Here is a 14,268-nt window from a genome sequence, read left to right as displayed (position 1 = left end):
CAATCTACTTCCGAAAACTCAGCCACGGAAAACCCTATGGAGCACAGTTCTACTCTGACATGTATGGAGGTGCCGTGAGCCAGGGCTGACTCAACGACACCTGGCGGTGGCTTGTTATAATTGTGGTTTTGATCACGCGTGGGGTAGAATGTAAGGACCCCTGTCTTAGTCATCTAGTGCTGCTCTAACAGAAATACCACAGGCGGATGGCTTTAACAAAGAGAAATTTGTTTCCTCACAGTAAAGTAGGCTAAAAGTCCAAATTCAGGGTGTCAGTTCCAGGGGACGGCTTTCTCTCTCTGTCGGCTCCAGAGGAAGGTCCTTGTCCTTAATCTTCCCCCGGTCGAGGAGCTTCCCAGGCACAGGGACCCTGGGTCCAAAGGACATGCTCTGCTCCCGGTGCTGCTTTCTTGGTGGTATAAGGTCCCCATGTCTCTCTGCTCCTTTCTCTCTTTCATATCCCGAAAGAGATTGCCTCAAAGCACAATCCAATCCTGTAGGTTGAGTCCCGCCTCACTAACACAATTGCTGCCCATCCTCTCTCATTAACATCACAGAGGCAGGCTTTACAACACACAGGAAAATCACACAATACTGGGAATCATGGCCCAGCCCAACTGATACACACGTTTTTTGGGGGGACATAATTCAATCCATGACAACTCCCAAATGGCAGGAATCGGGGGAGGTGACAATGTGGGCTGCAGACAAAAGGGATCATCTCCTAAATGGTTGAATGTTGCAAAGATGCAGTGCTGTTGTGAGTCCCTGGCTACTGCGAACCCCCCAGGCTAATCAGTCGAAGACCTGTCATCATGACACTGAGAGTATAGGATTGCTGTAGTTACGACAGGGAAGGGACAAACAATTTAACTGGAAAGTACTAATCATTAGTGAAAAATTCCTCTTAGTTGTAACAGCATTGTTGTGGGGGATTGGCATGGGGAGTGAAGGTGAGGGAGATTGATAATGAAATCAATCTCTTTCTTTCTGTCTCCCTTCCTCTCTCTCTCTCTCTGCAAGGCGCAGTTCCTAAACCATTGGCAACTCATGGTAACCCCACGTATTACAGAGTAGAACTGCTCCATAAGGTTTTCTCTGCTGTAATCTTTACAGAATCAGGTCAACAGACCTTTCTCCTGTGGCAACACTGGGTAGGGTCAAACTGCCAACTCTAGGTTAGTAAAAAGTCAGTCGCAAATCACATGCACTGCCCAGGGACCTTGCACTGTTTCTAGAGTAACTTAAACTCTGAGCCTCAGCTTCCCCATCTGTAAAATGGGAACAATGAGAGTCAAGACCCAATAGGATTGTTATGATAAGGAAGTAATTATTAATCACCTGGACGAGTACCTGACACCTTGTATGTGTTAACAATCATTATTTTCTTACCTAATTTTTAACTGAAAAAGTGATATCAGCTCACAGAAGGTGTCAACTATATAACCCTTTCATAAAAAAAACTTTTTCAGCCTCTAGGGTTTATTGGGAAACTGCTTTCCCACTGACAGTGTGCTGCCCAAAGCGGGTGTCTTTATGGCTGAAACCAAAGAACTGGGCTTGTGCTACAAATTACTGTTTTTACAGGGTATTGTACGAGGTGTGTGCATTTTGGTAGGAAAAAAGAAATTTTGAAAAAAAAATTTTGTATGGTACACCTATGTACCTCTGGACTCTGGGGGATTCTGGAGTAAAATTAGTGGGACAAAAGTGTCCCACAGGACTCTAAGGGTAGGCTTGTATGAGGGGGGGCAAGAAAAAAAAAACTATAATATCTACCAAAATTCAGACCTATTCGATGATTCAGCATGCTTCCATTAATGAAAACACATATCAACAAAAAATTCAAAGTAGAAAATAATTGACTTATTTATTGTTTTAAGGAAAGTCGAAGCAAACATACATGCTTATACTTCTTAATAGATTTTAATTATGAAATTCACACTTGGCTCATCAAAAGTCAACAGTACAAAAGGGTGGACAATGAAAAGCAAGTCTGCTATCTATAACAGAAATACCACAAGAGGATGGCTTTAACAAAGAGAAATTTATTTCCTCACAGTAAAGTAGGCTAAAAGTCCAAATACAGTGCATTGGTTCCAGGGCAAGGCTTTCTCTCTCTGTTGGCTCTGGAGGAAGGTCCTTGTCATCAATCTTCCCCTGGTCAAGGAGCTTCTCAGGTGCAGGGACCCCGGGTCCAGAGGATGTGCTCTGCTCCTGGTGCTGCTTTCTTGGTGGTATGAGTTCCCCCTCTCTTGAGAGATGAAGATGGTGCAGACCACGTCCCAGGGAAACTCCCTTTATATTGGATCAGGGATGGAACCTGGGTAAGGTTGGTATTACAATCCCACCCTAGTCCTCTTCAACATAAAATTACAATCACAAAATGGCGGACAACCACACAGTACTGGGAACCATGGCCTAACCAAGTTGACACACACGTTTTTGGGGGGACATAATTCAATCCTTGACACATGTATTTTTTACATGTCTGCCTATGGAAAAACTAGGTCCCTGGGTGGCACAAATCGTTTGTACTCAACTACTAACCAGCCTCCTGCCAGCCCACTACAGCTCAGGGCGTGCGGAGGCTCCTCCTCCATTTTATGGCCACCTGGGAATGTGGGTGGGCATCTGGGATGTTGTCCTTCTTTTGCCCACAGAGCTGTGGGGCTGCTGCCACTTTTATACACGGGACCCTGCTAGGGCCCAGGCAGCATCTTCTGATGGCTGGTTCTGAATCCATGGCTATTGGTTAATTTAAATATTTGGTGGTTTTATATTTTGCATGTTATTTTACTTTAAATTTTTCATTGCTTCATTTTATTGTATTTTGTTTTATATTTATATTCTATTGAATTTTACTTTTTATTTTATTGTACATTTTTCACTTTGTTTTATTTTATATTTTATTTGGTTGCAGAGTTTATTTTTGTATTTACATTTTATTTTATTTTTTAATGCGTTTTACATGTTCTGTTTGGCATTTTGCTGTAACTTATATTTCATTTTAAATTTTATTTTAGTTCATATTTTTCTTTTACTATATTTTAAGTATTTTATTTTATATTTGGCAGTTTATTTTTAAAATTTCACATTCAAATTTATTTTCTTTTTGCATGTCCCTTTATTTTACATTCTAGTTTATTTATTTTCTGTTATATTTTACATTTATGGTATTTTATACTTTTAAATATGTTGTATTTTACATTTCACATTTTTACATTTTATTATATTTTACATTTTGTTTTATTTTTTAGTTATCTTGATAACCTTGAACTTCATCCATGTAAAAAGCAATCTAGTCTTGCATCACAGACTTTGGAGTTAAGCCAGCTGGCTTCTTTGAATCCCTATTCCAACACTTATAAGTCGTGTGACCTTGGACAAATTACCTAACCTCTTTTTTCTGTGCCTTAGTCTCCTCCCCTGTAAGAGGGGGACAATGACGTTCTAGCATCATGGGGCTGTTGGGGGGACTAAATGAGCTAAAAATGTGACTGTTCCTTAGAGCAGCGACTGGTAAGTATTTCCATGATTCCAAGCCTCTTATTCCGGACATAAAAGGAATCGGAAGAAGCTGGCATTTGCAAGAATTTTTTCCTGGACTGGAAACATTGAATCCTTGTGTCCTTTCTTTCTTTCCTTCCTCTTTCCTCTTTCTCCCTGGAACCCTCACTAAAGGCTCCTGGGATAGCTGGACCCTAAACTCTGCCTGCGAGGGTACCCGCTCGGCTATGGGGGTGTCTCTGCAAATACTGAGATGTATGGGGGGCAGTGAAGGCTATGGGGTTGCTGCTTTGTGTGGGTGTGCGTGTGTGCAATGCCCAGCTATGCTTCTGCTGACACCTAGTGGCTAGATGGAAAAAAAAAAAAGGCACATCTCTGAAGCTGTGACCTCCCGGACTCAGAGAGAGGTAGCGATTTGCCTGGTATTAACAGAAAGCATTGGATGCCCCAGGTGGGTTTGAAGGGCCCAAGAAACCACTTTAGAGGAGGTGGATTTTTACTTTAATTTTGTTTTGCAGATAAGTGAGCTGTCAGGACTTAACAGGGTTTACAGAAGAGGTAAATTCTCCAGAGGTCTCCTCCTCCACCAGGAAGTCCACCTAGATTACTTTAACCCTTCCCCAGGTCTTTCCTGTCCTCCAGCCAGATGTTCATTTGTTCATAATTTCAACAAAGATTTACTGAGCACCTAGGGACACTGCAGCAAACAGAATAGATTAAAACAAACAAATGAACAGACAACAACACAATCTGCCTTTCTGGGGCCCTGGTAGTGCAGGGGTTAAGAGCTCCGTTGTGAACCAAAAGGTCGGCAGTTCGAATCTGCCATCCACTCCTTGGAAACCCTTTGGGGCAGCTCTACTCTGTCCTATAGGGTCACTTTGAGTTGGAATCCACTCAGTGGCAATATTACTGCCTGGAGCTTACAGCCCATATGGGAGATAGAGGAGAAACAAGTAACCAAATTTATAAGGGAAGGCCTCCCTGAGGAGGTAATGTTAAAATTAAGACTTGAAGAAAATGAGGGAGTGAACCCTGGAAACCTCTGAGGGAAAGGCAGAGAGAACAGCCAGTGCAAAGGCCCTGAGGCAGGACCATGCTTGGTGAGTTGGAGGAACAATGAGAAGGCCCCTGTGGCTGGAGCAGCCAGAGGGAAGGGGAGAGAGGAAGGATGTGAGCGTCAGGGAGGGGATGGTGCAGCTGGTGGAGAGAAAGGGAGGACTCAGTCTGTCTGAGTCAGTCAGTTGGTAGTACTTTGTGTCAGCAGCCCTGGGAAGCCTTGCTTTGCTCCACCCACCTGCCTCTGTCTTCATTCCTAAGCAGCCTTCAGATTTCCACTCTGCTGTCACCTCGGTTTGGGTCACCTCGGGAAAGCCTTCTGTGATTGCCCTGAGTAGACTCCCTGTCATAGGCCTCGGTAAAAAGGCCTGGCCATCTGCTTTTGAAAAACCAGCCATTGAAAACCCTGTGGAGCACAGTTTTACTCTGACACACATGGGGCCTCCAAGAGTCCGAGTCCACTCGATTGGCAACTGTGTTTTTTATTATTATTTTTTTTTTAATTAAAATACTAACAAGTTAGCTCTGGGTGATGAGATGAAAAGTCTTTTTTTTTTTTTCCTGGCTTCCTCCTCGCCACCCTCCAAGTTTTTGGAGCCCTGGTGGGGCAGTGGTTAAAAGCTCAGGCTGCAACCAAAAAGTGCGGCAGTTAGAATCCACCAGCCGCTTCCTGAAAACACTATGGGGCAGTTCTCCTCTGTCCTATAGGGTCCCTATGAGTCGAAATTGACTAGATGGCAAGGTTTGTTTGTTTGTTTGTTTCAGCGTGCAGAAACACAGAATAAAAATCCTTTTTAGAAAGTTCTTTTAGGAAGTGGTTCGGTCTGAAGCAAACTGGTGAATATACAGAGAGAAACTTAAACAATATTTTAAATATAGATTCTACCTGAAGATGAACCAATGACAACTTGGTTTGGCTTTGGGAGAGGTTTGCGGGCAATTTTGTTCTTGGATTGTTTTAATAGAATGTTTATTGACCGTAAATAACAAAAGCTTGTTTGTGTGTTGGGAGGGTGTTTATTAAATTTTTTTCTTCTTCATTTTTTCTCTTTCAGTTTCCAATGCATCCAGCCGAGGGGTGAGTGTCCGGGATGAGCAGCTGGAATCACCTGGCCAGATTGCAATCAGACACTCTTCACGTCAAGAACTACAATGTAACAAACAATACCTAGAATATTTTTTTCTGTAACAGTGTAACGAACCGTGCTTTTTGCCTGTTTCCCTAGTGTAGCGGTTATTACCATCGCCTCACAAGCTGCAGGTCCCCGGTTCGATCCCGGGCAGAAACAACACATGTCCCGTTCATAAAAGTTACAGTGAAATTTTAAATTTCATTTCAAAGTAACTGTAATAGGAATTTTGGTTCGGGGTGTTTAATAGAATTTTTTTTCTTTCTTCCGTCTTTTAAAAGTTCTGGTGAAATTTTAAAATGTATTTGAAAGGAACTGTCATAGGAATTTCGGTCTGGGGTGTTTAGTGGAAATTTTTACATAAGATGTGAAAAGGCAACCTGCTTGCCTGCGTTGGCCGGGAATCGAACCCGGGTCAACTGCTTGGAAGGCAGCTATGCTAACCACTATACCACCAACGCTGCGGCGAAAACAGGTTTTCCCGGAGCATCCCTAGTAGAAGTGTCATCGGTCTGGCTCGGTGATACCAAATCTCACGAGGGGTGTATCTCACCAGCGTTCCTCTTGGAAAACGCCGCTGGAAGCCGGTCCGCATGTCCCCCCCTAGCGCCTTGGCCGCTTTGGTACTGGCCGAGCAGCGCCCAATCCCAGGCCGCCGCCTGGGCTGCTCGACTTCCGGGTCAAAGGGGAGGGAGCCGCCGGGTCCCCCCGCGTCCACCGCCTCCGCCGTCCCCCGCGCCCGCTACTTCCGGGGCCGCAGTCCGGGGCATGGAGCCGCGAGCATAAGCGCCACCAGCCCCGGACGCCCTGCCCAGCCCGGCCGCCGCCCCGCGCCGGCCCCGAGCCCGGTGAGCAGCGCCCGCCTGCCCCGTCCCGCCTCGGCCCGGCCCTGGACCCGCCAGCGCCCGCCTTCCCGGGTGCCCTCCGCCCCGGCCTCCCCGATCCCCGGACCGGACCCGCCCTTGACCGGCCTCCCGGCGCCTCCTGCCTCCAGCCTCAGTTTCCCCTCCGCTGGGCCATCGCTTAGCCCCTCGCCTTCTCGGCCCGGCCTCCCCGCCCTTCCCGTGGCTGCCCAAGCCTGCCTGTCACCCACCGGGCTCTGACCCCTTCCCGGGGTGGCCGCACCCGGACGCTGTGCCCGCTTCAGACCTTGACCCGCTGTCCCTGCAGGCCCTGGAGGTCCCGCCCTGCTCCCCTTCCCGTGCAGGCATATGGACCCTGTGGGAGAGCCGAGGTCACCTCCCTGACGGCGACCTCCCTCCTACCCCGTTTGAATCTTCGGCCCCACAGTCCCCCTGAGCCCAGCCCCTTCTCCGAGCCTCCCCTCCCAGGCCTGGCCTGCCGCCCCACGATTTCTTCCCACACAATCTTAGGCCAGTCTGGACACTTCCTCTTTAGTGTCAGGGCTGAGCCATCGTGAGTGGCCCGTTGCCGCCGCACCCTTGCCCTCTGTGGGCTGTGAGGAAGCCGTTCGCCTCAGCGGCAAGAACGAACCTGCTTTCCAGGAGCTGGGAGGAAGGCCCAGGGGGTGTGGACTGGAGTCGCCGATCCCTGGGGTCCCTGGCTGGCTCCTGGGGGAATTGGGCCTGGTGGGAAGGCTCTTGTCCCATGGGCAGCTCAGGGAGTGAAGATAGCAGTGCAGGGCTGTGAGACTCCAGTCTATCTGGGGAGGGAGAATTAGCCCTGACAGGCCCAAGTGGGAGAAAGTGAATGGTTAGCTGGCCCCTCCAGCCCCCGTATTAATGGCACCTTTGTTTCATCAAGGTCCGTGTCCCATGCCTGCAGCTGGAATGGAGGCTACCTGGACCCTTTAGAAGGTCAGTTGGCTTGGGGTTAGGCAGCCAGGAAGGGCAGGGCGTGGCTGGTGGGGTTCATTTGCCTGTGCTGGGACATGAGCCGACTCTGACTCATGGCAGTCCCCTATGTGTCAGAGAAGTAGTTTGCTCCAAAGGGTTTTCAGTTGCTGGTTTTTCAGAAGTAGATCACCAGACCTTTCTTCCAAGGCACTTCCAGGCATACTTGAACTGCCAAACTTTTGGTTAGCAGCTGCGCGTGTTAACCATTTGCACCACCCAGGGACTCCTTAGGGACATAGAAAAACCCCTTGCCATGGAATTGATCCCAACTCTTAGCGACCCTATAGGACAGAGTAGAACTGTCCCGTAGGGTTTCCAAGGAGCAGCTGATGGATTCGAACTGCCGACCTTTTGGTTAGCAGCCGAGTTCCTAACCACTGCACTGCCAGTGGAAATGGTTTTCTATGGTCCTAGGGGCACTGCCCTCAGGGATAGTTGGCTCAGACCCAGGTGGTGGCTGCAGCTTTCTGTGCGCTTGTTGGAGGCTACGCTTCCCACCCTGCGTGCCCCTCCAGCTGCGCCTGGGAAGAATCCTCTGAAGTCCTCAGGGAGAGAAAGAGGAGAGTGCTGGTCACAGCAGGACTTGGAGGAGGTGTGGCTGTGTCCCCTACACCTAACATAGTGCCTGGCACTTACCAGCAAGTGGTGTGGGTTCCAGCTCTGAAAGGGGCCCAAGCCCAGACCTCTCCTTTGGGTGATTCTAAATAGCCTGTTTCGTTGACAGTATGAGTTGCCGTTTAGTTTATGATATGTCTGGCACTGGCTTATAAAAATTTCATGTGGATCATCCATACCGTAGCCCTAGGCATAGGTACTGGAGTCCCATTTCATAGCTGGGAAAATTGAGGCCCAGAGAGGTTAAGTGGCATCCCCACAGTTACACAGCCCAGAAGTGGCAGAGCCGGGATTCGAACCTGTCTCTTGCTGACCCCAGAGCCCATACTTGTCACCACTAGACTGAGCACGAAGCCAGTCCTACTTTGTGGTGACATTTTGTGTCACCTCTGCCATTACGATCTCTGTCCCGCAGCCAGGGGCTACTTTCTTTAAATGAAGTGGGCCCATTGGCAAGGTAGTTGGGCTGTGATTAAGCCACAGTCCCTTTGGTGTTGGGCTGCATTCAAGAATGAACATTAACTGAGCCATTCAAACTGAACGGTTTATTGAAGGCTTCCCGTGTGCCAGGCATGGTCTGGGCATGGAGCACAGTGGAATCAGGATAGATTAGACCCTGTACCTGTGGAGCTGATGTCCCAGCGAGGCGAGGTTACTTGCTTAGGGCACTGCTGACGGTGCTGGATCGTCCTCTGGGGTGGGGCCGTACTGTGCACTGTAAGGTGTTGAACAGCATCCCCTGGCCTCCATCCACTTGACGCCTGTAGCACCCCCTAGTTGTGACACCCACAAATGTCCCTAGACATCATCCAGTGTTCCCTGGGGATAGAATCACCCCTGGGTAAGAACCCCTGGGTTAGGGGATTCCACTGACCCCCAGGAGACTCTGTGTCTTGTAATTATCTGACCTACTGACGTCCTAGGATGCTGCCCACGTTTAAATGCATTGCCTGAGTGGGGAGGAGAGTGGCGGGAAGTCACAGGAGCTGGAGGGTCTCCCAGGTTTACACCGTCTGACCCAGTGGGAGTGGATTCTGGTGTAAAGTGTGAGCAGGGACCAAACTCAATTTTTTCCCAAGTAATTAATTCAGGGTTTCTTACCCTTGGCACCGTGGACATCCATGACCAGATCATTCTTTGGCAGGGACCGTCCTGTGTGCTGTAGGGTGTTTAACTGCATTCCTGGCTCCCGCCCACTCAATGCCTGTACCCCCCCCCCCGCCCCGTCAGATGTTTCCCAGCATAGCCCAATGTCCCCTGGGGAGCAGAGTCATCCCTGGCTGAGAGGCATTGTCCTAGACTGAGTGCTGTGCAGAAAGGTCAGGTCCTGTGATGGAAGTAACGAGGTTGTCCCTTTGACTGCATGTTCAGGAAAGACCTCTTAAGGAATGATAGTGGGACCTGAAGGATAAGAGAGAGCACGCAATACCAAAAGCAGGGAAAGGGCGTCCCAGGCCGAGGGACGGCAAGTGCAAAGGCCCAGTGGTGGGAATCAGTGAGTGTGTTTAAGGGAGTGGAAGGAAGCCAGTGTGGCTGGAACCCAGTGGTCTAGGGCAGGGGAGAAGATGAGGTCGGCAAGGCTGTCAGGGACCTGGCCCTGGTGAGGGATTTGGAGTTCTCTGTTTCCGGGGCGTGCCTTGCAGATGACATCTCTGGAGTCACCTGAAACCCCCCTCGCCTAGGGACTTTTCATCTTGGAAGAACGGCTCAGAGAAAAAGATGCCAGTTTCTGGCAAATGCTGGGCACCCTCTCGTATTTCAGGGCAGAGCCTGGATCAGCCACCTCAGCAGACTGCTCTCAGCATCAGGGCATCCCCAGTGGCTGCCCCGAGAAATGGGGAGGGGCTGAAAGCTTGGGCTCCAGGTTGCAGCCACATGGCCTGCCCTCTTCCTCACAGGCGCCCACCTGCTGAAGGCCGCTGAGTGGTTCATGCGGAAGGTTAAGAAGCTGCGCCTGGACAACGAGAACACGGGACGTTGGAGAAGGTAGGAGGCAAGGTCAGGGTCCTCACCAGAGTTCTCATCAGTGGGGACGCTGTGTGGGGCCATCCTGTGCACTGTAGGGTGTTGAGCAGCATCCCCGGCCTCCACCCACCTGGTTTGAATAGCATCCCTCCCCTCAAGCCGTAACAACCATAGAAGTCTCCGGACATTGCTAAGTGTCCGTTGGGGGTCAGAGTCGCCCCTGGCTGAGAACCACAGGCCTAGTGGTTAGGCCTAGTTCATGGTTGTTAGTCGCTGTCGAGTTGATTCTGACTCATGGCTCCCCCGTGTGTGTCAAGAGTAGAGCTGTGCTCCAGAGGGTTTTCAGTGGCTGATTTTTTAGAAGTAGATGGCCAGGCCTTTCTTCTGAGGTGCCTCTGGAAGGTTTTGAACCACCAACTTTTGGCTTGTAGTCAAGTGCTTAACCGTTTGCACTACCCAGGGGTTCCTTGGCCTGCTGGGTAGGACATGGACTTTGGAGTCCAATAGACTGGGGCACTACTCCCCTCCCTCTCTGGGTGCCACTGGGCAGCCCAGTCAACCTTCCTGAGTCCGTGTTTCAGTCTTCAAGACCAGGCTGCTCCCAAAACCAGCTCCCAAGGTCAAGGTGAGGACGAAACGTAAGTCCACGTGACCTGCACAGGGCAGCGGTCAGTCCTGGAGTGAGATGAAGGACCATGGGAATCCCTCAACTGCATGAACGATCTGAGTCTCACTGTCTAGTAGTCTTAGGCTCCTGTGCTTTTAGTGACAACAAGAGCTCGGGAGGCAGGGAGGGAACCATGATCTGTGACAGCAGGGATTCCGCCAGGTGCAGCGATTCCCTGGGTGCCTGATCCGAAAGCCCCTGTGCGCCATTACTGGTGGGGAGCAGTCTCCCTTCTCTCACCTGCACACGCCTCAGGGCCTGGGTGAGCTGGGCTGTCAACTGACTCTAAAACCGCTGTACCAGGTGCTGACGAGTCGACCCCGGCTCCTGGCAACCCACATGTCGGAGTGGAACTGTGCTCTGGAGGGTTGCCAATGCCTGCGTTTTCAGAAGGCTCACCAGGACCTTCTTCTGCGGTGCCCCTGGGTGGACTCAAACTGCCAAGCTCTCGGTTAGCAGCTGAGGGCTTAACTGTTTGTGCCACCCAGGGACTGAGACTCTGTAAAGGCTAGTGGTAAATGTAGAAGGCCCAGGTGGCAGAGGATGGTGACGTGGCATGTGCTTGGAACCCCCACACAGGGACACAGCTCCAGAGCCCAGTCCTAGGGGCCACCGTAAGCTGTTTCCTCAGATATGTACACACATAGACATTCACACACACACACACACACACACACGATAGATTTCCCCACCCCTCTCTTTCTCTGTCACACACACACACAGTAGGTTTCCCCCTACATGCGCGCGCGCACACACACACACGGTATACCCCCCTCACACAGTAGGTTCCCCCACCGCCCCCCCACACACGGTAGGCACACATATGGTAGGCACGCAAGCGGGCGCGCGCACACACACACACACAGTATACCCCCCTCACACAGTAGGTTCCCCCACCCCCCCACACACACGGTAGGCACACGTATGGTAGGCACGCAAGCGGGCGCGCACACACACACGGTATACCCCCCTCGCACAGTAGGTTCCCCCACCCCCCCACACACATGGTAGGCACACGTATGGTAGGCACGCAAGTGGGCGCGCACACACACACACGGTATACCCCCCTCACACAGTAGGTTCCCCCACCGCCCCCCCACACGGTAGGCACACATGGTAGGCACGCAAGCGGGCGCGCACACACACACACGGTATACCCCCCTCACACAGTAGGTTCCCCCACCGCCCCCCCCACACACGGTAGGCACACGTATGGCAGGCACGCAAGCGGGCGCACGCACACACACACACGGTATACCCCCCTCACACAGTAGGTTCCCCCGCCGCCCCCCCCACACACGGTAGGCACACGTATGGCAGGCACGCAAGCGGGCGCGCGCACACACACACGGTATACCCCCCTCACACAGTAGGTTCCCCCACCGCCCCCCCCACACACGGTAGGCACACGTATGGTAGGCACGCAAGCGGGCGCGCACACACGCGCCCTTGTCCAGTGCCTGCTGAGGAGACTTCAAGCACCCGCCCTCCTTCCTGCTGTCTCTCTTGTGGTCGGCAGAACTGAGGGGAGCGGCCAACACTGAGATTCCTCAGTTCTTCCTTGCCTTCCCTCTGTCCTCCGTGACGGACCCGACTGGGTCTCTAATGGAAACCCAAGGGGACACATGGTCCCCACTCTTGACGCCCTAGACTGAGGTCACAGAAATTTGACCCACCTTGCACGTTCCTCCCCTGAGAGCGCTGGAGTTGTTTGCTGGGGACGTCACGGGCTTCAAAGGCGGCTTACCCATTGGCAGACGTGCGTAGGTAGCCTTGAGTTAAGTGGCTTGGAATCTGCTCTCTTTTCCCCAGCTGTGTCAACTCTCGACTGGAGAACACTGGCCCAGGATTGGGTGGGGAAATGGCCCGTCGGGGACATAAGGACCACCTTCCGCCCACCTGTGCCCCTTCCCAGCCTCTTTGTGGTCAGGTCTTTGCCTCTGGACAGGAGAGCAGCGTGTGGGAGGGCCAAGAGAACACCCAGCTGTAACCCATCCGAGAGCTCGAGCTGCCTGGTGGAGACCCGGCCAGTCTAGAAGGTTCCCTGAAGCTTCTCCCAATGTTTCCTTTCATTTCCCATCTCCTGGATTGCATTTTTGCTCCCTGTGCTAGCAGCAGCGATCAGAGGCAAGGTCATTTTTATTGTTCTTTGTGACAAAATAAGTGTGTCGTTACATGCCACCGTATTGATTCCGACTCACAGCGACCCCATGTGTGCAGAGCAGAACTGCCCCATGGGGATTTCAAGGCTGTGACCTTTCTGAAGGATATTGCCAGGCCTTTCTTCCAAGGCGCCTCTGGGTGGGTCCTAACTGCTGTCCTTTCAGCTAATGGTTGAGTACTAAACCATTCGTACCACCCAGGGTCTCTGTGGACATAAACAGGCACCATGATTTTGTAAGTGGTACCACCGGGCTCTTAGGCGGCAGGAGTTGTGGAATTAATAGTTTTTGTTTTGCTGTCACATGCGGAACTTGAATGGGCAGGGGCAAAGTGTGAGCAGGCGCTTTGGCTGGTCAGAGGGTTCCCGGCCCCATGTTCTGGGCTTGCTGTCAGCAGCATCATGGCTGGGTGGGGTCGTAAGCCCTTGCCGCTTCCTGTTTGGCCTCTGGTTAACTCCGCCCAGCAGCTCCTACCCCCCAGCAGCCCACATCGCCCAGCAGCCCCCACCAGCCAGCTCTGCACAGGCCTGGGAGCACAGCATGTGGCCCTCAGCAAGTCCCTCATCCCCCCGGACACGGCCCGTGTGGCCTCTGGGCCCTGACAGCCCTGCAGCTCTCTGGCCTGTGTCTTCAAAGCTGTCCCTAGAGGAGCTGGACGCACTGCGCTCCTTCTGGGCTGGAGGGCAGAAGAGTCGTGCCAGCTTGCTCCTCCTCAGGCTTCACAACAGAGAACATAGGACCAAGTCCCCAGAAAGAACCAAAAACCAAACCAGTTGCCACCGAGTCAACTCTGACTTGTGGCGACCCCACGTGTATCACAGTAGAACTGTGCTCCGTACGGTCTTCGGTGGCTGATTTTTCGGAAGTAGATCACCAGGCGTTTCTTTCGAGGCACCTCTGGGTGGACGTGAACCTCCAACCTTTCGGTTATCAGCTGAGTGTGTTAACCAGTTTGCGCCACCCAGGGACTCCTAGGACCAGCCAGGGGAAACCATTTCTCCCTTCATTTTTTAGGGCTGGGGCTGGGAAGTGACCTCCGAACCCCATAGCGGTGCGGCTCAGAAATCCCCTTCCGAAGGGGCTGTGTGCTGTGCATCCCTCAGCTCTCCCCGCCTGAGCTGTGCCCCCAACAGCCTTCCTGCTGGACGGGAGCTCTTCGGGGCTGCGCTGAGGCTTGTCCTGGTCCCGTGGCTCAGCCCCCAGGACCTGATGCTGTGCGGGCCGAGGCCAGGGTCCCGGGAGTGGAAGGGGCTGATGATCTGAGCCCTGCTCTTCGCGTGGCACCTTGAGAGGCAGTCGAGAGT

General features: G+C 51.8%; 1 protein-coding gene and 1 non-coding gene across 5 annotated transcripts in view; one reads left to right on the top strand and one right to left on the bottom strand.

The window, feature by feature from the left end:
* Positions 1–6,088: 6,088 nt before the first annotated feature.
* Positions 6,089–6,160, bottom strand: TRNAG-UCC (transfer RNA glycine (anticodon UCC)). The gene has a single exon. It is a non-coding gene; the product is annotated as a tRNA-Gly (tRNA).
* A 230-nt stretch (positions 6,161–6,390) lies between these two features.
* DPP9 (dipeptidyl peptidase 9) overlaps positions 6,391–14,268 on the top strand; it is a 53,264-nt gene continuing 45,386 nt past the window's right edge. For 3 of the 4 annotated variants that reach the window (XR_007516428.1, XM_049876467.1, XM_049876468.1), the window contains exons 1-3: positions 6,391–6,547; positions 7,464–7,516; positions 10,069–10,156. Coding sequence is in view for 3 of the 4 variants with exons in the window: in XM_049876467.1 (XP_049732424.1) it covers positions 10,101–10,156 (56 nt within the window). In the remaining variant the exon portion in view is untranslated. Of the gene's footprint in view, positions 6,548–7,454; positions 7,517–10,068; positions 10,157–14,268 lie in introns of those variants that run through there. The other variant, XM_049876469.1, reaches the window with a different exon arrangement.

The sequence above is a fragment of the Elephas maximus genome, chromosome 3 (assembly GCF_024166365.1).
Source record: "Elephas maximus indicus isolate mEleMax1 chromosome 3, mEleMax1 primary haplotype, whole genome shotgun sequence".
Lineage (NCBI taxonomy): Eukaryota > Metazoa > Chordata > Mammalia > Proboscidea > Elephantidae > Elephas > Elephas maximus.
Note: the sequence above shows the minus strand (reverse complement) of the source record. Positions and strands in the feature narration are given on the sequence as shown.